The 27,841-nt window shown below is 39.8% G+C and overlaps 1 protein-coding gene and 1 pseudogene across 1 annotated transcript; both read right to left on the reverse strand.

The window, feature by feature from the left end:
• Positions 1–15,314: 15,314 nt before the first annotated feature.
• Positions 15,315–19,919, reverse strand: LOC134623487 (cytochrome c oxidase subunit 7A2, mitochondrial-like). The gene is made up of 4 exons (XM_063468601.1): positions 19,799–19,919; positions 19,399–19,488; positions 15,943–16,027; positions 15,315–15,577 (listed from the first exon to the last, which is right to left on the reverse strand). Exons 1-4 carry the CDS (start codon positions 19,820–19,822, stop codon positions 15,522–15,524), a joined length of 255 nt encoding a protein of 84 aa, XP_063324671.1. The 5' UTR covers positions 19,823–19,919; the 3' UTR covers positions 15,315–15,521.
• A 2,142-nt stretch (positions 19,920–22,061) lies between these two features.
• LOC134623488 (cell cycle control protein 50A-like) lies at positions 22,062–25,809 on the reverse strand (annotated as a pseudogene).
• Between the last annotated feature and the right edge of the window lie 2,032 nt (positions 25,810–27,841).

Raw genomic sequence — 27,841 nt, forward strand, 5'->3', positions numbered from 1 at the left:
GAGTTTTCTCTGAAAACAATGTGTTTGTGTTCAGTGTTACTCAGACAAAAGAAAATTGTAAGTTTAGTAGATACACTGTAAAACGTTACATTAGCTTAAAATGCTAAAAGCCAGATTTAGGAGGTTTTACCTGCTGTTTTACAGCATGCCTGCTGTAATCAGAATACAATCGGCAATCATTGTACCAATGTAGACCACAAAAGTTTCTTTTTGGAAAAGCTTTACGGTTTTTATTACGGTTTTTGCTACCTAAACATTAGCACTGTTTATGTGTTTAACACATATACACAAAGTCTAAGCACAGAAAAACAACTTCCGCACATCAAAATGAATGATTTTAGTGTAAAGATTTACATTTCTATCAATCTTTGTGCAATCATAAAGTAATATGGAAGAACACTGTAAAAAGGTTAGTAGTCTACTTTCATGTACTGTATCCAGTTTGCTATAGCCTTCCTGTAGGAACCCATAACCTGTATTTTCATAGCAAGTTGTTAGAGTCACTATCTAACATGTATCCTTTATCTTTAACCACATTAAATTTTTTGTTTTTTTACCACAGCAGATCATCTGCCTCCATCTCACCCTATCCCTTACATCTTCTGTCACACTAACCCTCTGCATGTCCTCCATGAAACATGTCTGTGGACTTCCTCTTTTCATCCATTCATCTCTACCATACAAAGAAAGATTTATAAGTTAACAGAAATGCTGCTGTCTTCTCTGGGCCGAAGCTCATTTAAAATGGACTAAGACAAAGTGTCATAATTTGGCTGTGCAGCAGGCAGGAAAGGACCCTAACACAGACTCACAGAGGTGAAAGTAAACTAAAAAAATAAACCACAGCTTTATTTATATGAATAAAACACACAGGGAAGCACGTGGAGAAACACACAACCATAAGGGAGATCACAACACAGAACTGAGGGAGACGCTGACATAAATACACAGGAGGATAATGAGGGAAGTGAGAACACACGGGGAACAAAGCTGACACAAATTAACATGACACCACAGGGGAAGCACAACTAGACACACCAAACACAGAACCACGAGACCGTCACAGTAAAACAGGAAACGGAGGAACACAAGACTGACACGTGAGTTTGACAGAGGAGTGGAGGAAAGGCAGACGAGAGGGAGCAACGGAACAGGAAGCAGGAAAGAGGAGACACGAAGGGTAACATAGAATGGAACACAAGGAGGAAAACATGCACAGAAGAGGGAAATAAGGCGCAAACACATACACACAGCAGGGGCCACAGCAGGGGCCACAGCAGGGGCCAAAAAAGACACGAGAGGAGCCAAAATGCACAAAAGCTAATATAGAATAAACTCGGGATTACCTATATGAACCTCAAATAATAAACCATAAAATGTCATAAAAACAAGAAACTCAAAATGCTGGGTCGAAAGGACCCAAAGAGGGAAAATGTTATGTGGTCAGATGAATCAGAAGTGATTTTTATTTTTATTTTTTTTAATGGACACCATATTCCCCAGACTAAAGAGGAAAGGGAGCGCATGTTATCGGCACTCAGTTAAAAATGTGCATTTCTGACAGGATGAGGAGGGTTTAATGCCCTTAGAATTCGCACCTTGCACATCTGGAAAGGCACCATCAACGCTGAAAGGTATTTACAAGTTTTAGAACAACATATGCTCCCATCCAAATGTCTTTTTAAGGGAAGGCCTTCATATTTCAGCAAGACAATGCTAAACTGCATACTGCATCTATTCCAACAGCACAGCTTCATAGTAGAAGAGTCCAGTGCTCACCTGCCTGCAGTCCACCAGCTGAGAACATTTGGAGCATCGTGAAACCAACAATATGACAAAGAAGAGTCAGGACTGCTGAGCGGCTAGAATCCTCTATCAGACAAGAATGGGACAACAATCCTCCCCCAAACATTCAACGGTGGCTCTCCTCAGTTCCCAGATATTTAACTGCAACTTTCCCTGATACTGCTGGGACAAACTACTTTTCTGGACCAAATCCTGTCACGACACTGGGTCTGTGACCCAGTGTTATGTATCTTTTTAATTTGTATTCCTTGATTATTGTTATTCATGGTTTTGAGTTATCTTGATGGTTTTCTGTTTAAATGTTAAGTTTGTTGTGTTTTTTAGCTTTTAGTTTCAGTCACTCTGGCCTCCCTGTGTTCCATGATTCCTGTCTTGTCTCCATGTTCCCTTGGTCATGTCTCCCCGGTCAGTCATGTCTCTCTGTTTCACTGTCAAGTCTGCGTCTCTGTGTTAAACTTCCTGTTTTACTTTGTCGGTCCCTTGTTTCATGTCAGTGTATCTAGTTTTGTTTCCCCTTGTCTCATCATGTCTAATTAGTCCCAGCTATGTTTCCCTCCTGTTTCCCATTCCCTCGTTGCGCCCTTGTGCATTTAAGCCATGCATTTTCCTTGTTTTTTTCTGTGTTGCACCCTCACTATGCTGTGTGTTTCTTCCCTCAATGTGCCAAGTCTACTCCTAGTTTTGAGTTCCTGGTTTATTTTCTAGTGGTTTAGTTTGAGTTTCTTGTTTCTAGTTTCTTCTTTTGCTTTGTATTTGGATGTGAGGTTTTACAGCATTAAAGCTGCCATTTTGAGTTTACTCAAAGTGTAGGACTCATAAACTCTTTTGAATTTATGAGTCCTACATCTGGCTCTCGTAGGTGTGCAGAATTTCCATAGAACTCCACCTGCTGTTCTGCGAGCATCCAAACCTCGTCCACTTCAGTTGGGAATCCTCCTGTGCACTGGAGGCACAGCTCAATTCTGTCCCCCGGACAAAGCGGTGCTTACGCTGCCGACACTCTTCATTCACTGAGCAACTGCCAGTGGTTAATGAAAATGACTATTTTTCTTATGCTCTTCTCGACATTCAAAACTGTTCATTGTGGTGGAAAAGGTCTAAAACCTATTTTCGCTGCATCCGAGCCTGCTCCCCTGCCTCACTGTGTTCCTGTTCCTGGTCCAGCCTTGCCCTACACCGGAGTCAGTTTCCCAGGTGAGGGGGGCTAGGCCCTGGTTGGTCCCTGCTCTATTTTCCAGGCCAGCTGAGGCTCTGCTAGTCGCTGCACTTGTACCAGCTTCTCAGGTGGGGACGGCAGTTGCCCAGCTGTGACCACTGCCTGTTCCAGTCCCCAGGGTGAGGGCGGCCAAGAACCAGTTCACTCCTGCACCTGTACCTATTCCTTGGGTGGGAGTGACCGGTGTCCTCTCACCCGGCACCTGTGCCGGTCCCCGAGGTGAGGCCTGCCAGGACACAGCCAACCTCTGAACCCATACCTACTCCTCGGGAGGAGTGGCTAGCGCCCGGCAGGGGCCTGCACCTGTTAATGTCTCCGCTGGAGGCTCAGGTGAGCTTGTCCAGACGTTTCTCTCATTTTCTGGGAGCTCAGGAGAACTAACTCAACCACCACTAAACAAATGCTTCTATCTCTAGCTCAGTCACTAGCTCAGGAATCTGCTCAGCCACCTGGTCAGTCATCAACTCAGCCACCTGCTAAGCTGTTCAGCCAGGAGTCTCCGCACCTTCTGGCCCTGCATCGCCTCAGCCAGATGTCTCCGCACCTGCTGGCTCTGTGTCTGTTCCCGGTGGGGGCTCAGGTGAGCCGCACCAGCCATCTGTTCACGGTGGGGGCTCAGGTGAGCCGCACCTGCTGTCTGTTCCCATTGGGGGCTCGGTTCCCGTCTCTGCTGGTGACTCTGGAGAGTCTGTCAAACCATCAACTCCATCAACCACTCAACCACCAAGTCAACTGCCTGTGGTAGCCACTCCACCATCAGTTGGCCTCCGGACCTTCTTTGCCTGCGCTGCCACCGTTTTCCACGCTGTCGGCCTCCGGATTTGATTCACCCACAACACTGCCGCCTTCCTTGTTATTTGGACTTTTGTGCTTGGTTTTGGACTCTTGTGCCTAATTTTGTGCCTTGGACTCTGTTATTCTTCTTGCTTGTTTTACTTCGATGGTCCCTTGTTTCATGTCAGTGTATCTATTTTTGCTTCCCCTTGTCTTATCATATCTAATTAGTCCCAGCTATGTTTATTTTCAAGTGTTTTAGTTTGTTACTTGTTTCTAGTTTCTTCCTTTACTTTGTATTTGGATGTGAAGTTTTCCAGCATTAAAGCTGCCGTTTTGAATTTACTCCTCTGTTTATGAGTTCTGCATTTGGGTCATCATGCCTGCCACACAGCAAACCAGGAGAAATCCTGTTCACAAGTTATAGAAATAATGAGTTCTGCTACCATAGTGTCCATCTAAGCCTTTTCCTGTTGATTGTCTTCTTCACCATCGCATATTTGTTGTTTCCTTTTAAATGAACTCCTCTACGTATGGCATGAAATAACTCTGAAAGCTTACCTGAGTTTCTCTACAACAATTGTGTTAACGTCAGGGCCAATAAAGAGCTCCTTAAGGTCAATGTTATTCCCTGAGTGAAATGTGACTTTGTAGCCACTGACATCCCCAGGTGCTGGATCCCAGGACACTCTGAAACTGGTCCTGGTGGGCTGTGAAGTCTGAAGGTTCCAGGGACTCTTGTATGGTGACACTGAAATAGAAGAAATCAGCAGGAAATTCAGGACAAACTAACCTAGAACTAAACTCAGCACAACTCCAACTTTTGGCGAAGGTTTTTAAGGATCAGCCACGCCACATTCAAGCCAGTTTCTCATTAGTCCATAATACAGTTCTTTGAATCCGGTGCCAACCATTAGGAAGCCCATTGTGTGTGTGTGTGTGTGTGTGTGTGTGTGATTGAGCATGTGTTTATCTGTGATTTAGTGTTCTCGTGAGGAAGTGTTGCAGCACCTGTGGTGTGAAAAATACTCCTCTTAACAAGTAGTTTACACTTGAAGTCAGTCCATGAAATTTTTGGTGGTAAAATGGGGAAAAAAAATCTGCTACTTGGACCAAAGAAACATATTTTTTCCAAGGCACAGTGACTTGTTGTGAGGTTTCTCTGAAAAGGTGTGAATAAATCATCAAATATACCAGGTTTATCCACTGCCTGGAAAATACAGACAATTCTTCAATCTTAAGTACTGAGGATTAAACCCTGGAGGCTACACATCCTCACACATCCTTAGAGTGGGCCTCAGATTTCATTTTCCTCATCATGTAAGATCTCCTTTAAAATTAGAAGCTTACAAAAATTGACTTTCAATGAGTGACTATGTGCCCATTGCATCCAGCACCTGAGCTAAACTCATCTGATCTCAGTAGACTTGAACTTTACTAACTACGGATAAGCAGGGCTACTACATTTTTAAGTGTAATATAAGGGGCCACTCAGCAGCAGATTTTTTAATCGTTCAGTTTCAGCAGCGATCATATTTTTAGACTGAGCACAGGTTTAAATGTCTTGGCTAAGATGGACATGTTTCTGCAGTGTGCTGTCTCTCAGAGAGTTGAATTATGGACCAACGTACGTGTCGTTCCTACTCCTTGCCTTGCTTTTCCTTCCCTGCGCTTGTAGATGGGCAGAACGGTGATATTATATGTGGTCGTGGGCTTCAGATTCTTCATGATGGTAGAAGTGGCCTTCGCAGGGATTTTCTGGACCACTTCTTTGCCTCCATTGTGGGGAACGTACTTCAGCCAGTAGTTGAGCAACTTGCCCGGCGCCGGCGTCCACGTGACTCTCATGGTTTTCTCTGTCTCGTCTGACACTCTCAGTCTTTTCCCATCAGCAGAGGCTGAAAACATAGAATGCACTTTTAATACTGCAACAACATGATTCAGTATCGTTAAAGAGAAACTAGTTGTACCAGTTCCCCTTTAAATGTGTCCTGGGGAAACCTAAACAAAGTATATTTGACTTATCCAGGGTTTATTTTAAAGCAGAAACCCACAGGGCTGAAAAATGCTCAAATCTGCAGTTCCCCTGATGCCCACTTGGGGCTGGCTCCAAAAACAAGTCACATCACAAATATCACAAATAATGTGGCTTATTGTGGCATTAAATCAAGTCAAGTCAAGTCAAGTTTATTTATAAAGCACATTTAAAAACAACCAAAGCTGACCAAAGTGCTGTACAATAAAATACAAATATAAAATACTATAAAACACAGGTACATAAAATACCTCACTGATAAAACAATAAATTAAAACAATAGGTTAAACCTTGCTAAAAGCCAATGAAAAGAGGTGAGTTTTAAGAGCAGTTTTAAAAGTTCCTAGGCTTGTGGAGAATCTGATGTGAGGGGGTAAACTGTTCCACAGTCTGGGTGCAGCCACAGCAAAAGCCCTCTCTCCCCTAGTCTTCAATCTATACCTGGGAACATCTAAAAGCATCAAGTCTGCTGACCTCAAAGATCTCCTGGGGCAGTAAATGCTAAGAACCTCTGCCAGGTAAGGAGGTGCAGTACCGTTTAGAACCTTAAAAACCAGCAGTAAAAATTTAATATCAATCCTAAAAGCAACTGGGAGCCAGTGGAGAGAGCAGAGGACCGGAGTGATGTGGTCTCTCTTTTTGGAACCGGTCAGCATGCGAGCAGCAGCCCTTCTACTAAGTCTACTCTAGTTCATAACAACTCAGATGGTGATGCAATGGTGTTAAAATCGATGCTTCAAAAAGGATCCCATAAATTAGTGGGTAACAAGTATTCAGTGTTCAAAAGCCAACCACTGACATCTATGAGCCAACAATATTAATGAATCACTACAATAGTGCTTTGAAAAAAGGAGGATACAAAATTTGGATCCTTCTTTAAACTTGTTCTGATAAAATCTGTACAGGTGATGAACACAACAAAAAAGCCTTTTATTGTCATTGTACATGTACAATAAAACTTTGGGATAAGTCGATAACAACTGTTTGGATAAGTCACCCATTTGGATTTTGTTAAGGCTTAAAGTTAAGGATGTGGCCATTATGGCTAACAGGATGGGGCAGACACAAGCGGTCGTAGTTACTAGCTGTCTCCACTTGGCTTCACCTACGCTAATTCAAATCATTGAAGTGGACCTCTACAACAGCTTTGTGCTGTTGATGCTTCTTGGAGCATTTTAATGAAATTATCTGCTGTGCGGTTAATGACACTAACAGACTGTCCCAGAAGTCTGTACTTCAGTTTTGGTGAGTTTGTTGCTCATAGCAATACTTAGTTTATGTTTAGGTCCATGGATGCACCTCGATAACCTTAAATAAATAAGATGATCTGATTACTCACTGATTATTTACTCAGTGTTCTGAGCATGAACAGTTTATGGTTGCATCTTATTTGCATTAGCTGACAACTTCTCTCTCTTATCCAAATGTGGTCACTTCTAACTCCCATGACAAGCATGGAGGTAAAGTTGAAGGGTCCACAAACCAATGACTGACATCTCTGAGACAGCAATATTAATAAATCACTATTTGATTTAAGAAAATGTAAAATGTCTCAGAAGTCTTGTCCAGATCAGATGCAGACTAGATTCTCTGAGCAGCCTTTTGAAACACTGGCCCATCTTTAAGATTGTTCTGACAATGCTGAAATGGCTCCTTCATTACCTGAGCCCTTAACACTGTTACACAGGTTGACAGAGAGTGCATCAACGATGTCCACCAGGAACTTGAAGTCATTGACGTTGTACATGTAAATGTCATCTGGGTCAGAGGCGATGGACCTCAGCTCATTCTCATCAGCGTTTTTTACACCTGTGAGAAAAATAAACCATGAGTTTGATGAAGGAAGATGACTAAAGTGGCTGCTGGTTGATCATTTTCAGCCCATTCTAGTAAAGTCAGGTACTTTTCCTGATCGCTGCATGCAGGTAGCAATCATCCAAAAGTTCAAATGTGTTTTCACTTACTTTTCTTGAAACCAGTAAAGCTCACTCACCGATAGCGTAGAGCTCGATGCCGCTGTCTCTCAGGTTCTGTGAAGTTAAGATCACTTCATCCTGGGACTTTCCATCAGTGATCAGGATGCCGATTTTGTGGGAGTCTGGACGCAACCCCACTTTGGGTTTGAAGCTGTTCTTGAGGATATAGTTTAGAGCCATTCCTGTACCACAGTGAGGAAGAAGTTTCAGTTATGTGTGCAGATCCCAAAGCACTGCATGCTGCTTTTCTGTTGTTTAGCCCTTCTGAAACAAGCCTGACCCATCTGAGGGAAACAACAAGGAATGCTTCTCTGACACTTTGCTCCACAAATGAGAGGAATAAATATGACCCTTTTCAATGTATTTTTACCTAAAATGAAAGCTTTAAAGGAGACTAAAACTTCAGCCTTCAGGGATTTATCATATCCATCATTTTTAGAGGCCTCCTGTTATCCCAGCCAAGCACTTTACCCTTAGGCTGCAGGCTTGTGGTTCCTGGAGTTTCTAAAAGGAGATCCTTCAGCTATCAGACCCCTCTCCTATGGAACCAGCTGCTCATTTGGATTTAAGAGACGGACACTGTCTACTTTAGGATTAGGCTTCAAACATTTCTTTTTCAGAAACCTTACTGTTAGATCAGGTGATACTGAATGTGTCTTTAACTTTTCCTTGATTAATTTGTGTTTGAATGGAAGCTATTGATTTCTGTGGAAGCGCATTATCTTCAATATATCAACTCCTGCCAAATTTTGAGCTCAGTTTCTGCTCCCAGTTCTTCTTGTTAAAAGGGAATCTTTCTTTCCCACAGCGTCCAACTCTCTGTAACATACTTCGACCTCACTGTATAAAGTGCTTTGAAACTATACTTGTATAAACTGTGATTTGAAACAGTATAAATAACAATGAATCAAAGTTGGCTCCCAAGCTGGCCCCTAGATCAGTCTGAACCCTGTGAGGACTGGGCTGTAGTGCTGGTAAAAATAATAATAATAATAATAATAATAATAATAATAATAATAATAATAATAATAATAATAATAATAATAATTTTTAATTAAAAATCACCTGTCAGCGTGATTCCTCCTCTATATGGCAGGGTGGCAACAGCACGCAGCAGGGATGCTTTGGTGGGGTGGGCGTTAAGGTTCCATTCAGTCTTTGGTTTATTGCTGTACTGAGTCAGACCTGCAGAAACAATGTAGAAAAACACCAAAGATACAGCAACTCTGACTTTTCCAAAAATATACCAAGATATGACAATTTAAATAATTAAGTCAACTTCAAAAAATGCAACCAATTTCTTTTATCTAGAGGTAGTGTGTAATTTTACTTCTTTCAGTAGATTTCAGACACAGGTGTTTAAATTTAGCCTGATGTTGTCACACACCTAAAACAGTTATTATATTATTGTTGTTTAATGTATGAATTTCTCACTTTTGTTCTCACAGTACAGAATCCAGCTTATCACTTTAAGTGTTTTAAAGTACTGATTAGTACTCAGCATCAGCAGATACCTTGAGCCAAAGTATAGTTATCATTCCATCATGGCATCTCTAATATCAGCTGCTTGCTCGATTTTCTGTTTTTAAACGTGTCAGATAAATAAACTGACATGACTTGTTCTTTATAAACTGATCAGAAAAAAATTAAAGGGAGAAGGAGCTGCAACAGCTTCTTTTTTTTTTTTTCAAACGACGAACTGAGGGGCAAAACTAAGACCCGATGTATGATAATATGATACAGTATACGATAGAAGCAGTGAAAGCTTTACCAATCTGGACACTGTCTGGGCCGATGTTAAACACGCTGACCATGCAACCGATGAAGTTGCGGATGGTTTGGAAATTGATTTGCCCAATGCTCCAGGAGCCATCAAGCAGCAGCACGATGTCGGCCTTCGCTGTAGTGTTAGACTGAGTGTCTGCACAGAAACAGTGGTGGTGGTGGGGTGGGCAGTAGTGGAGTTGGGGGGGTCAGACATCTGGTACACAACAGATACCCACCACAAGTGTCTGTAAAGTCTTATTGTGTGAGGGAAAAGTGAGAAAGAGTCAGAGGAAATACATCAAGAGGAGAGAGGAGTACATCACAAAAACTCACAATCAGAAAGCAGATTTACATTACATACCACAAATAATCCACACACCTAACACACTGTGTAACCTATGTCCCTGTTTAAAATTTGAATTTCACATGTCTCAGTGTAGGTTGTAATGCATAATGACAAACCAGATGTCTCACAGTGGTAAAAACAAAAATTCTCACAAATATTCCAAATCCACACTGAATGACTGCTGATCAGTCCTAAACCCCCTCAGCTGTTTTTAAAGAGCAGCATTTCAGCATTATGTTTCTGCAGCGTGTTAAAGATGCCTTACAGCAGCTCTGCCTGACCACATGGACCTGTCGAAAACACTGAATTAAATCCTGCTGTGGATCCAAGGATCTCAGAGTTGGGAAGGCTGTCACTTTTTGTCTTTTTCCAGTTACAATAGGAATTTCTGTCAAGGATTAGCACATCCTTTGGCTCTGATGGGAAGCATTACATGAGACTTTTCATAGGAAAAATTCTAGATTGTAAATCTTAATCACAAGCACAAAGCCACATTTAACTATACATTAAAGTTTAAGCTGCATTACTGCTCTCAGTAGGCTATATTTAATGGTTTAAATGTCTTTTAAAAATAAAAAATAAAAAGCTCCTATCAGGAAAATTAAACTAGGTTTAAGTTTTGATGGCATTATTGGATCATCATACGCGTGAGATAAAACCTGAAGTTTAAGCAAAACACTTCACAGGCACACGTTTGCTTCAGTCATTATTTTAATTTAGACTAAAAGTGCAGCTACACACAGCAGGCAGAGGACAGACAGAGGAGAGGGGAGGTGGAAGAGGTCAGATGTGTTGGATCAAAGAGGAGGAAGAGGAAGAGGGGAGGTGGAAGAGTGGTCTTACCTATCTCCTGGGCCTGAGAGGAGGACAGCAGCAGTGCCATGAGGGCAGCAACCACTGCCAGAGAGAGCCTGCTCTTCATCTTCAGCTCTGCTGGTCTCAGCAGTATGAAGAAAGCTGCGAGAGAAACCAAGAAGGCAGTTAGGCGTCCTCGGGACTTCATGAGACTATTATTACTCCCTGAACATGAACCTCAGAGCTCATTAATGCACCTTCATCTTCATTTAAATCTACATGATGCTTAAAACAACCAGAAAACACAGCTTTGAAGAGAGAAATATGTCACATGATTATTCCACGAGCAGCAATAAGATCACATGATAAGCTTTATTGTATATAAAAGACTAAAATTCAACAAAATCTACAAAATATTTAAGAAAAGAATCTTTCTTCTGTCTCTACATTATATTCTTTTTCTCTCCTTTCTGTGGGTCATATTATTTCCTCTCAGAGTAAAGACATGCATTTAATATTTCTGCATGATGAGAAATATGCTCTATACTCCCAGCCGTTATTACGATCTTCTGGTCAGTTACTTCTGGCCCAGCCCAGGCACCGTCTGAAGACCAGGGGTGATCGTGCTTTTGGCTCTGTAGCACCAAACCTCTGGAATAGTCTTCATGCTACCATTCGTGCCTCTGACTCCATTCAATCCTTTAAAGCACGCTTGAAAACTTACCTATTCAACCTGGCTTTTCCGACTCGCTAATTCTCAACGCTCATTAACTGCTGTATCGCTACTCATTTCTCTGGATAATCATGATTTCTCCCTATCTCTACTTACTAATGCTTTTTGTTTGTTTTCTCTGTTTTCTCTCTTTTACCTTGTTTTAATGACTTACTGTTCAGTGTAAACGTGCTATATAAATGAAATTGTATTGTACTGTGTATTGTCAATATTCACTCCTATGAGGACACAGTCTTCCCACTGTCTTGCGTAATGGAGGATCAAGCCATGGCACTGTGCGCAATTACGCACATCAGTGCGGAGATATAATCAGAATGAAAAACAACAACAACGAAAACAACAAAAAGTAATATTGCAGAATTTAAAAAGCACGCAGATTTTAAACGGGTGATAAATTAAGGCTTGTAAATCAATCCCCCTTACATTGCACCCAAACAGAAATGCGGCGCTGACCTTCAGAGGAGATGGACACAAATGTCTTTTTCTTAAACAAGTGTAAAATTTAAAAAGTCTTCGCTGTAGACTCCGGCCAGAGAAAAGTGGGAGTGAGGTGGTCGGTCCCAGACTGCAGCCTTCTTCCAGGTATGAAGAGTCTCCACACAATCTGCTAACGAGAAGGTCGGAGGGGGGGCTGCTCCCAGCTCTGCCTGCCCCACCGCGAGCTCTTACGACATTGTCCGTTTTTGTAGATGTTTGTCTACAGAGATGAGCTTTCAGCCAACGCTAACGTGTTTCCGTGCAGTCTCCAAAGTTCTAACCGCGCCTTACTGGACAGTGCCGAGTGGTTGAGAAGTGGGCAGAGGTGTGGTGGAGTTCAGGACTGGGGAAAAAATTATTTTAAAAAATCAAAAACGCAGAGGATAATTTTTAATGTCAGTTTCCCTTCAGGGCAGAATAAATACGAGTTTCACCACTTATTAAAAAGGTTGGGTTTAAACTGTTGTGCAGCTACTTTTCATTTTAATATCTGGATGAGTGAAAAGTGATCTAATGAATCCTGGACACTGCCCTCCTTTTTAACAGGAAGAAACCTCTGTCACAATAAGGGGAGGAAAACAGGAAAACTCATGCTGTGGAAGAGAGCCAAAGATTGAAATTAAATAAAAAACTTTAAAGCCCTAATATGATCTAAGGCTCTTGTGTTTCTTAGGAAACACAAGTGTGTTTCTTAGGAAACACAGGTAAACCTACAGTGTGGGAGCGAAGTGCTCTAATGGGGTGATATGGTACTACAAGGTCATTAAGATAAGATGGGGCCTGATTATTTAAGACCTTGTATGTGAGGAGCAGGATTTTGAATTCAATTCTGGATTTAACAGGAAGCCAATGAAGGGAAGCCAATAAAGGAGAAATCTGCTCTCTCTTTCTAGTCCCTGTCAGTACTCTTGCTGCAGCATTTTAGATCAACTGAAGACTTTTCAGGGCGTTTTTAGGACATTCTGATAATAATGAATTACAGTAGTCCAGCCTATAAGTAATAAATGAATGAACTAGTTTTTCAGCACCACTCTGAGACAGGATATTTCTAATATGGGAGATATTATACAAATGGAAGAAAGCAGTCTTACATATTTGTTTAATATCTGCATTGGAGGACATATCCTGGTCAAAAATGACTCCAAGGTTCCTCGCAGTGTTACTGGAGACCAAGGTAATGTTATCCATTGTAAGTATCTGGTTAGATACCATATTTCTAAGATTTTCAGGGCCAAGTACAGTAACCTCAGTTTTATCTGAACTTAGAAGCAGAAAAATAGAGGTCATCCAGGTCTTTATGTCTTTAAGACATTCATGCAGTTTAACTAATTGGTGTGTGTTATCTGGCTTCATAGACAGATAGAGTTGGGTCTCATCTGCATAGCAGTGAAAATGTTTGCTATGCCTTCTGATGATACTAAGGTCCTAGCACTGAACCCTGTGGAACTCCATCATTAACCTTCAGTTAATTAACCTCAGTGTGTGAAGAGGACTCTCCATTTACATGAAGAAATTGGAGTCTATTACATATATAATTTAAACCACTGCAGCGCAGTACCTGTAATACCTACAGCATGCTCTAATTGCTCAGGATATTATGGTTGACAGTATCGAACGCTGCACTGAGGTCTAGCAGGACAAGCGCAGAGATGAGTGCACTGTTAGAGGCCATAAGAAGATCATTTGTAACCTTCACTAAAGCTGTTTCTGTGCTGTGATGGACTCTGAAACCTGACTGAAACTCTTCAAATAAGACATACATTAGTATTTCCACCATGTTACTCGTTGAACTCCTACAAAGTAACTGCAGTTTATGGGAAAGCTTCAGCCCTGGTTACCCACCAAACTATTCCCATTCACTTGTCCCTGTCTGGTAATCATGAATTCTTTGGGTTTGAGGTTCCTTGTGCTGCTCTGACTCTTGGACATTCATGGATGAAAGCCATAACATTGAGTAGGTTTACATCAAGATCTGGCAGAGGTGTTCAGAAAAGAATAAAATCTTTCACCTCACTGACTGTATGACTGCTACTGATTGTTTTTATGTGGTGTACCCCTTCCCTTCAGCCGTTTGTGCAAACATCCTTACTGGAACAAGAGGCTATGAAGAAATCTAGCTTGGATTTTCTGGTTACAGGTATTATACATCCGTCTTCCTTTCCTCTTGGTGCTGCTTTTTTCCTTGTGGCAAAAATGAATAATACACTACGGCATTTTATAGATTACTGTGGAAATATATCTAACACAACTAGTCAGTTCCAAATTTTGAAACTACAACATTTTTCCAAACTGGATCTCCATAAGGTCTATCACCCAGTCCACATAAGCCAAGTGGATGATTTTCTTAACGATTTCATCTTTTTCATCAATTACATTCTTAATATTTCCCATAAGTTGGAGGGAATCAGTCAACAGGTGAGGTTAGTCTTGCAAAGGCTCTTGGAGAACAGGCTGTATATGAGTCATTTGTGAGTATGCTGACCAAACGTGTATTTAGTCATGAAAAAGTACCCATTTCTATGGTGTGTCAAAGAGCTGTTTACACTTAGACTTTTTTCCTATGAAAAAGATTTGTGTTGGGATTCCCATCAGACTCAGATGACACGCTGAACATGGCAGAAGTTCCTGTACTTACAGGAATCACACACAGGGACAGACTTCCTCGCTAACTAACCTGCAGCTCTCACACAGCAGGCTTTGATTCAGTTTTTTTGACAGGTCCAGAGCTACTTTAAGGCATCTTTAACATACTGCAGAAACATTATTTTCACTCTCTGTGAAATTTAAATGTTTTTAAATGTTGCTCTTTAACAGAGCCGGAAAAACTTAACACTAAAATGTATCCCTCATAAAGATAGTACAGGAGCACACATTCACTACCTCTGCCAGCAACCATTGCTTGTTTATTGGCAGGATTTATGGAGAATTGTTAGCGGTGACCAAGAATGGTTTTAGAATATTTAGAATTTTTTTTCCTACATATGAAAAACACAAAATTCTATTTAATAAAAGTGAGATATGTTAAGACAATGTGCCAAGCATGGATTACTTGTCGTACACATTATAAATTTACTGTCTTATGTACTCTTTAGTGCACGCTTTACAAAATAGCAAACAAAGGCTAGAGGCTGAAGGCTTTATATAATGTTTATTAACTGTGAGAAGCCAAAATTGTGACACAGTGAGATTTAATTACTTGTGCAGGTATTAAGTTTAAAACTCTATAAAACTGAGACTAACGATGGGAAATCCTCACACTGGAGGAAAAAGGTTTACGTTTGCAGAGCCTCATGTTGCTTTACTAATAGTTTAAAGTTTAATTCCATTACTTCAGCAGCTTTTCATAGTTTACCACCATCAGAAAACTAAAAGGAAGAGGCACGAGCAGGTTCTTGGTCATGAGAGGCATTTCTTTATTGATCCTCAGGTCACCAAAGACTACGAGAAATAAATAGTGATCCAATGAACACCAAAATAGAATCGCACCACGACATGAAACGTGGTCCGGCACAGACGGAGTATTTTCATCTTCTTACACAATATAGAACAGCTGGCCGGTTTTTGGAAAGTGGAAGTAAACAGCTGAAGCAGAGAAGTTATTTCTTCTGAGGGAAGGATGCCTTCACCAGCTCAAACAGCACATATCCAACACCTGGAAGGAAGAGCAAAAAGACAAAGATTAAAATGGATTTCAAAGTGCTTCACTAAGGATACAGTGTCCCATTATTTTCCAGTGGATCTGTATCCTCATATGTACTACTTCATGTTATGTGGTCTGTGGAAAGAACACCATTTGTTAATAGCAGTAGGAGTTAGCATTACTTAATCCCAGCAAGATTGTTTCTATTTGTTTATCTGAAAAGTATCAAATATCAACTACCATAGTACAAAACTTGTGTACCACCTGAGTTTAAATTATCAGGCTGGATTTTTCAATTTAAACAAAAACTACAGCAGCTCATGAGGTTCATAAAGTAGCTCAGAGTTTAAAGCAGTTACAAAGACAGGTGTCCTTACCCAGGACGGTGAGTGCCATCGTTGTCCTGTAGAGCAGGGCGTCGGCACTGCCTCCCTTTAAATGAACGGGCATACCGTTATCCTCCTGCAACAGAAGATGGAGGGGAACCATCAGGTTTGTAAGCCCTGCTTTAACCAGAACTCCTCCAGACACCGACAAAGATTAAATGTAGTGAAGAGCAGCAGCAGTTTGCATGAAAGCCTGCTGATGAAGTTCCTACTAAAATGGTGATTCATTGTGATTGTTATAAAGTGAACATCAAAAACAAAAGAACAACTTTTCAACATCTCTATCAATCTCTATATATAAATAAATAATAATAATAATTTTTCACAATAAGGGTGTTTTATTCTATAAAAGTGATATCTACTTCTATTCCGACATGGCACAAAGACTTTTGTTTTACACATTTTGGGGATTTCACTGATCTTTTTCCCCACTTCTAAATCACCATACCAAAGTGATGTAACTGGGTAAGTTAGAAATCTGCATTTCGTGTAAAAATGTTTTAGAAAAAAACAATTTTTGTTGTAAAATAACCAAAAATAACAGAAGAATACTTTTTCCAAGAAAATATGAATTTATCAAGAAAAAAGGTGGAATAAAGCCCTCGCTTTTTTAACCTCGTGTCAATAAATAAATCCACCAATCCATAAAAAAAATAAAATAAAATAAAATAAATAAATAAAAGAATCTGGTACTCAGATCAAAGTTAACATTTAAAAATAGATCCACTTTCTTCACAGTAAATCTTTAAGATATGTTAAAAAATATTAAATATATCAACTGTCTGAAAAGTGCTGCGATAAAAATATATTCTTAAGACACAGGAGGACGTTTTAAGATATTAATTTTTATCACTGGTCTGATTTACAGATTGAAAACGGACCTTTTGAAAGTTCAGGTCTAATTTTGTCCTCTTGTATTAAAGTATGCAATTCTGTTTGCAGCTGTTTAATCATACAACACATTGTAAGTAGCAGACTGGAGCAGCCAACAGCAGTGCATGAGAACAAACCAGCTGGAAAACTAGTTTGTTTAGTCTGCAGCACACACTGGAAGCTGTTCAAATCATCTACGTGTTCTTCATTTTCACACCAATGATCTGCTTCAGCACCAGCTCGTCCTTTTCCTGAAAACTAAAAAAAAAAAACTACTGAAGCCCAGCTAGTGCTGCAATTAGCGGCTGATTTCCTGCAGGTTAAACATGCAGAATTAGTACTCCACTCAGTTCGGAGACTTATCTGTGGAGCTAAACTGACTGAGGTGTCCTCATTAGAAGAACCGCTGCTAAAGAAAAAAAAATGCACCATTCACCACAGAAGACAGGAACAGGTAAATAATAATCCATCTTTATGTAGACAGACTGGACACCAAAATCTAACTCTTTCAAAATTAAACACAAAGAAAACCAAGAAACTCGGACGGACGCTCGTCTCCACACTGCTCAGAGACTACAAATACTGTTTTAATATCTGATCTCTGCAATTTAAAAATAAAAATAAAAATGTAAGAAAATTTCAAGAATCGTCTAGGTTTTTTGCAATTACACGAATATTAAATTAACATTGTATTCACTGAGGATTTCTAAAGCTCAAACTGAAGTATTTGCTGAGTTTAAAAAGTGAACGCAAAACCAACCAACTAAAAACAGTTCTGACATAAACATTTCCAGTAACTGCATTTTTCCCCGTTCTTCTCATCTACTTCTTCAGGGTTTCCTCCACTGTCCCATTTTATAGCTACAGAATAAATAAGCTGAAAGGAAAACTTTTAGTTTATAGTAAAACTGCTTGTTTAGTTTAATTCTGTCATTTCTTTAAAACATTGCTGCAGGCTGACTGGGCATGCAGAATTTACTCTACGAAAATGTTTAAAGTTAAACTTAGTCCTTATTTATGGCATTTATATTTATGATATTTATATAAAACAAATCTAATAAAAATTAGCAAACCACAAGTAATTAAAGGCATTGCCTTCATATTAAATACTTTTTAATTTAAGCCAAAGACCTTAAGACCTTTTAAGAACATCTTAAGGATTTGTAAGCACTGAGAGGTGTCACAGGTTTTTAAAGTGGTATGTTTAGCTCATTTTTTAAAGAAAAAAAGCTATAGAATCTCATCTAAAGAGGTCTCAACTTGATACAATTGCAGCGCCAGTTTTTGGCCAGCAGAGGTCACCATTCAAGCTTGCATTTAACACTGGATCATGTCATTGCTATTTTTTAAGAGCCCATTTAAAACTTAAATTCAGACCATGACTGAAAACTTAGATATTAAAGGTTTTTGTTTTATTTATTTATTCTTCACTGTACTTCTGGCTCTAAAGCAAATCTGATATACAGAATATACAAAATTGGTTAAAACGAAACAGTTATACTGTCCAAATCATGTTTTCATGGTCTGAATGCAAAGTTAAAACAAAAATAAAAGATCCAGATTATTGACTGCAGCTCTGAGGGGACCTTAGCTTCCCCAAGCTTTAAAAATGATTGATCCCAGATCACGTTAGGAGCGCCTGAAGGTTGACGTTCAGATAACTGAGTACACACCAAAACAAGAGTCCATGAGAATATATTTCCTTTAAAATAAACACCTACTGAAGGGAGATAACAGAGCTTTGGGTTTTTGTTGTTTTAAGTCAATGACACAAGTTAGGCGGGTGAATGTTGAGGGGCTTTGGTGTCCTCTGACTCTTTCCTTTATTTGCTAAATTTAAAAAAATGAACAGAGCAGATGTGTTGTCACCAAGGTGACTCCATGAAGGTCAGCAATCACTGTCTAAAGGCCATAAACACAACATAAAGATATGTGCATTTTGATTTCAGCTCAAAGGCCACCACTCACTGAAGGTGGATCGAGAAAATGCTTCTTAACACATTCATTTCTTAAAATGTTCATTAGGAATCAAAGGTTACTTTTGATTAATTACATATAATTGATTTAATTAACAGAAAATAGGCTTAACTGTGATAAATATCTACATATATGAGCAGATGTCACACCGGAGTGCCCTTGCATAGCCCCCCCAAAAAATTACATTAATAACTTAAAGGAACTCCAACTTATATTATTCAATCTGGATCCCTTGAACTAATCACACAGATTGAACACATTAACACTTCCATCATCATTTATTCATATATCAGCTTTTTACATAGAGACAGACACACACACACGCAGGAATTAATTTTTTGACATATTAGGATGTTTTCAATGCTCCTGTATGCTTTAAAATTTCCCAGATGGCTCCCAATACCAAGATATGAGGTTTGAATCACAGGACAGAGCCTTAATTCAAATAATAATTAATATTATTGGTATACAGGAAGTGGGAAACGGTCGGATTCTGAATTTAAGGCCGACAACAGAGACACAAAGGAGGCCTTCGATTATGACACAGGGTTTTATGGAGCAGTTGGAAATGCAGCGGTCTGTCTGTGTGACCTTTACCTGGAACACCTTCTGTTTCTGGGGCACTTTGTTCTCAACCTGCCGCCGGACGGAGCTGGAGATGCTCCGCCGCGCCACCTGCTGAAGCGCCTGGAAAACAGCAGCACACCAGCAAAGTCATCCCACACACGAAGGACACGGAGAAACACTCATTTAATGAAAATATAACCACCCAGTCTTGAATACACCGAAAACAAACACCGAGAGGCCAGACAACACCGCTAAATACAACTCCTCTGCAAAGCTAATGCTAACTCTTCCCGGTGTTGACCCCTGCTAACCATTCTAAGCTAAATATAGCCGACTGTTTCTACCCCGGTGGCTCATCCATCGCATTTATCCAGCTCACTAGTTAAAAAACAACACCCAAGACAAACTTCTAAATAGAAAATAAACTTACATAAAATTGTCTGTACATGCTCATCGTCCGTCTACAGTCCGCTGTCTGTCACAAGGGCACAGGAAACCTTTGCTTCCGTTTCCACTGAATTCTTCTTCGCTATTATTAACTGTGCTCGTGCTGCGCGCTGCTGCCCCCTACATGAGCGTCAGGTACCCACAGTCAAGCATGAGAGCAGATTTAATCAAACGAAATTATAGAATTTAAAATGAATTGGTTCATATATTAATAAATATATGATATATATTATATAATATATTAATAAATACATATATCCAATCCATTAATAATAAATTATGTCATATATGAAACTTCATATTTGCTTGTTAAAGTGTAAATGGCATTTTTTATGTAACTTGTTTCATTACACATAAACACAATGTGCTAAACATAAGAAATAAAAACAGAAAACTAAAACTTTAAAAAGAAATTAAATACACACACAGTACAAGGTCCCCACGTGAGGTTGTCAAGACCACCAAATTCCTTCTTGTTCACTTGGTGGAGAAACTCTTCTGGTCCCTCAACCCCAGCTCCATAACTAAGAAAGCCCAACAGCGTCTCTAGTCCCTGCAGAAGCTGAGCAAAGCCCATCTCCCACCATCCAGTCTCACCACCTTCTACAGTAGGACTAAAGAGAGCATCCTGAGCAACTACATTACTGTCTGGTACAGATTGCAATACCCTACAAAGGATAATGAGAACAGTTGAGAAGATCATCGGAGCCTCTCTTCCCTCCATCACAGACACCTATCGCACCCGCTGCATCTGCCAAAGCCACCAGCATTGTGGAGGACCCCACCCAGCCCTCACACACACACTTCTGTCAAGAGGTACCAGAGCATTCAGGCCCTCACTGCCTTCCAATGTTTAAAGACTCCGCTGCTGCTGAACAAGCTGAAGTCAGTTTGAAGATGATCCATTAAAAATTTGTTGGTAATATGGTAATAATAAAAGGTTTTTACTTATTTTTTTAATTTAGTTTGACCTAGACCAGACTTTCACCAAACTGGAAACAGCTTGAGCCATTATCGGTGTTTACAATCACACAAAATCTGAAATTGAGATCTTGAAAACTGTGGATGCTAGAGTGCTAAGAAACTGATTACACACTCCCTCCCTTTGGATTGGAGAATAAACAGAAAAAGTGTTTTATGACATAAAACTTATGAGAAAAATAAAAATATTTCCACACTTATCATTTCCAGCTGATGAATTAAAAACGACTCGTCTTTTTTTTTTTAAATCACAAATTTATTCTTTTAAAGCAAAAACAACAAAACACAGGTGAAGTATCAAAAACACAAAAGTCAAATCCAACCAGACACAGGTAATAAATTCATTTCTATGTTAAAAATAAAAAGCATAATATATCTCGGCACATTTGAACATGCAGCATCTATTTAACGAGCAGGTGGAAGCAGCTGCAGCTCCTCGTAGCTTAAAAATGGCTGTAAAAACGACATAAATTCACTCGTAGCACAGAAAACATTTAATCACATGTAGTGCTGAGTCATGCTGCGCTGTTGTTACTGCATGTAAACCACAGTGGATGAAACTACGCGTCAGTGCACATTTCTCTGGATACTCACTCAAATTTAAACCTGTTTCAGACTCTGCAACCCTGAGGTCTCACGTGCAAATACTGGCTTTACTCTAGCAAGCAAACATCTCATAAAACTGTTCATGTAAATACAAAAAATAAACACTCTTTTTTTTTTTTAGCTGCAGTACTCTGTGTGTTCCCTTGAAATTGCTACAACACAGTTAAAGCGCAGTTAAAGATTTAGGACAACGACAAAAAGGAGGCACAAAGACAAGCCACCCGTTCAACGCCGTACCAGAACCAACGAGGGGCAGAAAGAGACCGTGAGAGGGAGTCAAGTTAAGACTAAAGTTAAAAAATTAGCAGAAAAAATAATAATCACTAAACCAGAATATAGATTCAGTAATAACTTTAATCCAGATTCATTAATAACTTTAATACGGTCTAATACGAGGGCTTTTGTTCACATTAATTTACGAGTTTGTCTCTTAAAATCATAATTTTTCCCTCACATTCGCTTTTTTTTTCTCCCTGTAAATGTTTATGTTCATTTCCATGTTTTCTCTCATAAATTTGGCTATTTATGTTTCTCACATTTGAACTTTTTTCCCTCATAAATCTGATGTTATTTTCTCAAAACTATCCAATTGTTAGATTTTTTTCTTGTAAACACGAGTTTTTTCATGTTAATTTGCTATTCTTTCTCAAAATTTGCCCGTTAATTTTTTTAGTTTTTTCCTTATATTAATTCTGTCACATTTGCACATTTTGACAGTTTTCTCATATGTTTTTACTATTAATTTTGCCACTTTTTCTGGTAAATTTACAACTTTAGCCACATTTTCTGCCTTCGGTGGGCCTAACACACCATCATACACCCGAGCAGCGCGGTGACAACAACATCTCAGCAGCATGCAGCTCACACACTTATACTCCCGCTCACTTCCACTTCACCATCAGAGATCCTAAAGTGACGTAAAAAACTTTCCAGACTCATCCCTGTGAAGATTCTTTTTTTAAATATTTGAAGAGCCTGGCTGGGCTTTAAATTATTCTCCGTGCTGACTTGAATCTCTGACACAATCGTTTTTGTTATACTTGTATAGTTAGGAGAGGAATGAGCACATTTCCAACTGATTTCTTTAAGATTAGCATTTTAGTGTGACTTTAGAACATGAACTCTGCACTACAGCTGAAGATCAATCTACCATCGTCACCCGTTTCCTCAGATTAACCATCGCATCACATTTATGGCGGTGGAGGCGAGCTGGAGCGCAGCCGGCACCTCAGTTTGAGATATTAGCGCTGTTGTTGCGGTTGCCGTATTTGTGGTGGATGACCAGCAGCACGACGCCCAGGAAGAAACAGACGGAGCCCACGGTGATGTAGGCGATGCCCAGGAACGGGTTCTTGCCTCCCATCCAGGAGATGGTGCTCAGGATCATCCGCTTCCTGCCCTCAAAGCTGCGAACAGGGTAATCTGGTTTTACCTGGTTAAAGGTACGACAACCACTTATTTTTCTTTTAAACCTTCATTTAAATTTTATAAGAATCTGTTTCTGTTTTTGTTTTTTTCATGCAGTTTTGGTGTCACAGCTTTCACGTTAAGGATACTGTAGTCCACCACTAAGGTGTAGTTTCCTCGGGGCAGCGTGGGGGCCATATTGTTCTTCTTTTGGATGATGCGGTAGAGTTTGCGGAAGGTGGGCAGGGCGGCAGTTCTCATCCACACGATGAAGTCCTCATTGATGAAGCCGTTGTTCTCCGGATCCATGTCCAGCTCGTACACGGGCCCGGTGCCAGTTCACCGGCTTCACTGTTCCTGAAGTGGAAGTAAAAGAAAAAAAAAAAAAAAGAATAGACGTTGGATGATTATCTTAAAAATGGTCAGAGTTTCTGATATTGCAGTATTACCAGTATTTACTAGTAATATTAGTAATAGAGGATTACTATTAAACAATCAATCAAATATATTAAATAATAAAAATCTATCTAATCTAACCACACAATAAAATATAAAGTGTTGTTAAATTATAAAAATACAAATATTAAAAACTAATTAATACAATTTAAAAAATAAATAAAATGTTACTTAATAAAAAAAAGCAAAAATTTAAAAAATAAAGGTAAATAAATGCAGAATTTATTTCCGCGAGTCATCTATATTTACTTCTAATCTTGTTATGGTGCATATTACTGCATATTCATTTATTTATTGAGCCACTTTTAGGTTTATGCTTTATTTCAGCTGTTTTATTTCCTGTGTTTATAACGCGGAAACAGTGCAGCTCTGTGCACAGGAGAACGAATCCTTTTTTAAGACTTGTCTGTAATAAGAAAAGCAGACAGCCTCTCCCTCAGAGAGAGAGAGTGCAGCAGACGTCACTGACTGGCGATACCTTGAAAAAACAGCCGTGAGGTTTGCGTTGGTGCCTACAGGGTTCCTGAACTTCACATGTTTGTCCGTCCACCAGGCAATTCCTGTGGACGTCAGCAGGATCGGGACACTTGTGCCGTTGGGGTCATTGTAAAACAGCTTCAAAGTGTCTGCAAAGAAAGCAAAGATGGCTGATAAGAGAAAAGTGAGTCCTTCAAAGACACCTTCACACAAACTGATCTGTGATAGCTGCTCTACGAGGCCACCATAATAATTTACTAATAGTCATTTTTTTAATGTTTTCTTCATCCTCTCTTTGTTGTTAAACTGCAAGAAAAAAAATGGTCTCACCGTTAAACATGCTGTTGGCGATGGCCCCGCACGGAGCAATTGGCTTATTATCAATGGAAGCATATGGTTCACACTCCTTGCTGGGCTTCTGTGAAAGACGGAAAAGGAGAAGGTGACGAGAGAGAAGTGGCAGCACGTAGCGCAGCATTTAGAGCTGTAAGCAAGGATATAACCCAGCAACAACCAAGTAGAACTTCCTCTAATGTTCACTGAGGCTGGCTCCAAATGTGACACAGTCCCCACAGACTCCTATGTTAAAAAGTTCAGTTTTAAAGCAAAATGAGCATGTTTACAGTCAAGATTTAAAAAAAAAAATGCATTTTGGCCTTTCTGGACACTTCATACAAGTTCTACAGGATGACACCCCTGTAAAATTGGGGGCGTAGCTGCTTTGACTGATAGATGTGCTCACACAGGCAGCTTGAACAATGTGTTTGTACTGCTGTCTGGAGCGTGTTTAATATTATCATCTGACAAACGTTATGTCATCCTCTCCCGTTAAATGTGCTAATGGACCACTGAGGCCCAAGTCTGGGCTCCAGGTTTGGTTCTCAATACTTGTCTTCAAATGTTGAGATCACCACTATGTTTTGGTTTTGGTTTTGTTTATTTATTTATTCACCTGTTGCTCTTCGTTTCTTTGACTCATGCCTGAAAATTAGCGTATACATCAAAAATAAATATGTTTTTGAAATCTAAGTTTTAACTGCATTTAAACCCATTTTCCCTTGTTGTTTTCTTGGTCTGTGACCTAAAACATTTTGGCCTTGATATGAGTTCGCCTTCTCTTTTTTCCCTGCTTGCCATTGGACAGGAAGCTCCTACCTTGAGGGAATCGATGTTTCCGTTCAGCTGGCTGTCATCTCTTGACTTCACGTAACGTCTGTGATTTTGGTAAAAGTTGGAGAGGCCGTAATACATGAAGACATTGCTCTGTTTGATCGAGAGAAAGATGTGTAAAGGTTAGCTTAATCAAACTGGCTGCCGCTGGGCTGTAGTCCTGGATGCATCTTACCTCGTAAGGCTGATCCAGCTGGAAAGGGATTGTGCAGGTGCAGGACTTCGTGTTTGTTCCAGCTGAAGTTCTTTGCACAGTTGTAGCAGGGACTGGACGCGTCATCTCCGGTGTAATCGATCTGTAAGCACGAAGAAAATAAATATAATAAATTCAGTTAGCTCAATATATTTCATGATACTGACAGCTTTATTTGTTTATGATATGTGAATGAAGAGATATTCAAAATACAATTATATCATGAATATGAGCGTTTTGGAGAAAATGTCAGTATTAACAGAATCATTTAGCTCAATAAAATGTTAAACCCTGTTTTGGAAGAGCTTTACCAGATAATGATCAAATTGTGTTTGTGCCATTTGATGGGAGTTATACTATGTGGACAAATACAATATTAATACAATACTCGTGACACAGAAAAATCAGCTCAGCTTACCTCAAACTCCTTGATGTTGTTGGACGTCACGTACAGGCCGATGCCGATGGGGATGAAGATTGAGCCCGATGATGAAGAAGGCCGGGAGGACAGTGCCCGCGGTGAGGATGGGCTGCCACGCGGGGAGCCTCTGCTGCTTAAAGGCGGTGTTTTCGGGCTTCTTGTTCCGCAGAGTCCCGCCACCGGGTCCAGACACGGTGATGTGACCGTCCTCGTCTTTGGCGCTGTAACTGGACGCCATCATAACTTCGGATCTGTGATTTATCCAGCTGACGTTAGCAGGCTAACGGGGGCTAGCTTCTCGACGACAGTTGTTTTTAAAAGGCGCCGGTCTTAACGGCGTCGTCATTAGCTTGTTGCTAATTTGAGTGTTATTTATGCTAATCAAAGTTCTGTTAGTTTCATCTCTAAACCACGGAGAGGCTAGCTAAAAACGGCTAGCACTTCCTTTCCCGGAAGTGTACAAACAGGTTTGTCAACAACACCCAGTGACGTAACTCTTGTGGTGGCTACTGCTGCATTCAGTGACCGCTGCGGAAACAAAAGATCAGTCATTGCTGTATTGAAAGGACACGTGGACTGGTGTAACATAAGAAGATGGAAATCTGTTTAGTATCTAATTACAATTATTTTATGCTACGAGTGATACAGCGATGGTTTTATTATTATTTCTCGCTGGAATGGCGAAGAATTGGTTTCAATTTCCAAATATGAGATTAAGATTTACGTGAATCACTTAAAGGCATCGTTATTAGTCGTACAACGTCCAAAATCAGAAATAAATAAGTTTAATTTCACTGTTGGTAGAATTTTTATTGACAGATTTAATTCTGTCAACATGAAGAAGTTCTTCACTGAGAATATCCGTGTGTGTGAATAAAGTCTCAGAAAGCCATCACGTAGGCTTCAAACAGCATACATCATGTATATTGAAAAAAGAATAGCAAAAAGTGAAATGTTCAAGGATTCGAATTGAAATTTCCAAGCACTGAATGCATATGTTCATATCCACATAAATAATATGGCAAATAAACCATCAGAGACACTGTATGTCATTCATTATCTTCATGTCCAACTGCAGGATATTCAGCAACTTTCAAAACAGGTTTGTTTATTTATTTATTTTTTTTATTTCATTTCATATATGTTTTAAAACTGATTTAGCAAAAAAAAGAAAAACTTCTTCTTTCCACTGTTCCCTTTAAGGGTCGCCTCAGTGGATTACCACAGTGCCTCTACATCATCCCATCTCATCCTGTCATTCCCTTTCACATCAATCCTCTGTATGTCCTTTTTCACTACATCCATGAATCTTCTCTGAAACCTTCCTCTGCTCCTGCCTGGCAATATGGACTAAAATTGTTAACGATTTGATGCCTAATAATCATAAATGTAACTTCAAAAGCCTCAAATGTGTTTTAAACTTTTGAATATTTGTCATTTAAAATGTATTAAAGCAGGTAAAACAGCGTGCCAGTACACCTCACTGGGTTGAGCAGATACAAATAAGCCACAAGGCGATTGCCAAGCCCCACATCTGAATTAACTGAGTGTTTTCCCACTCCTCTCTCTCCCAGCTTCCCTGTTACCACCACAACCTGGGACTACGTCAAGTAGACTAGTACACTACTTTCCAGGGCGCACTGTGGAACACTTTATTATATGTTATGTGTAGGTCCTGTCTTGTTATATCCTGTATGTTACCTAAATGTTGTGCATCTGCACTTTATTGTTGTCTATGTCTACGCATGGGACAGTGTGAAACGTGATTTCAATTCCTTTGTATGGCAAGTACATCTGAAGAAATTGACAAATAAAAACTGACTTTGACTTTGACTTTGACTTTATAATAAAGGATAAAAAGCCCCCAAATAATAATAATTCCATTTTATGGTGTTAATTTATTCCACTAATGGAAGGTGTTTGTTTGTGAACACAAAGAGGGGGGGGATGGGAATCATCAGAAGTGGGAGGTGTGACTGTTTGCATCATGTACTGAAGATTCCGATTTTTTTTTTCTTCTTGTTTTTTGTTGTTAAAAGTCTCCCATCATCTTCACCATTCTTCATGGCTCAGCGGCGCCAATTTACTGCGCCAGCATCCATCAGTGAACCTGTGGTGGAAAACACACAGACAAGAAATCCTTCATTTGAGTCATCACGCTCCCCTTAGACAGCTCATCAACTTTAGAGCAGGAGGCAGTTTCATATGTATAAAAGATTTTAGAAATGAAACATAGATTTGTTATTGGTTTTATCCCAGCTCTACCTCTAACTTGTTTTAAACTCACAGCTTACTTACCATTTACTTGCTGTTTG

Source organism: Pelmatolapia mariae, unplaced genomic scaffold (assembly GCF_036321145.2).
Source record: "Pelmatolapia mariae isolate MD_Pm_ZW unplaced genomic scaffold, Pm_UMD_F_2 NODE_ptg000680l+_length_31507_cov_1, whole genome shotgun sequence".
Classification (NCBI taxonomy): domain Eukaryota; kingdom Metazoa; phylum Chordata; class Actinopteri; order Cichliformes; family Cichlidae; genus Pelmatolapia; species Pelmatolapia mariae.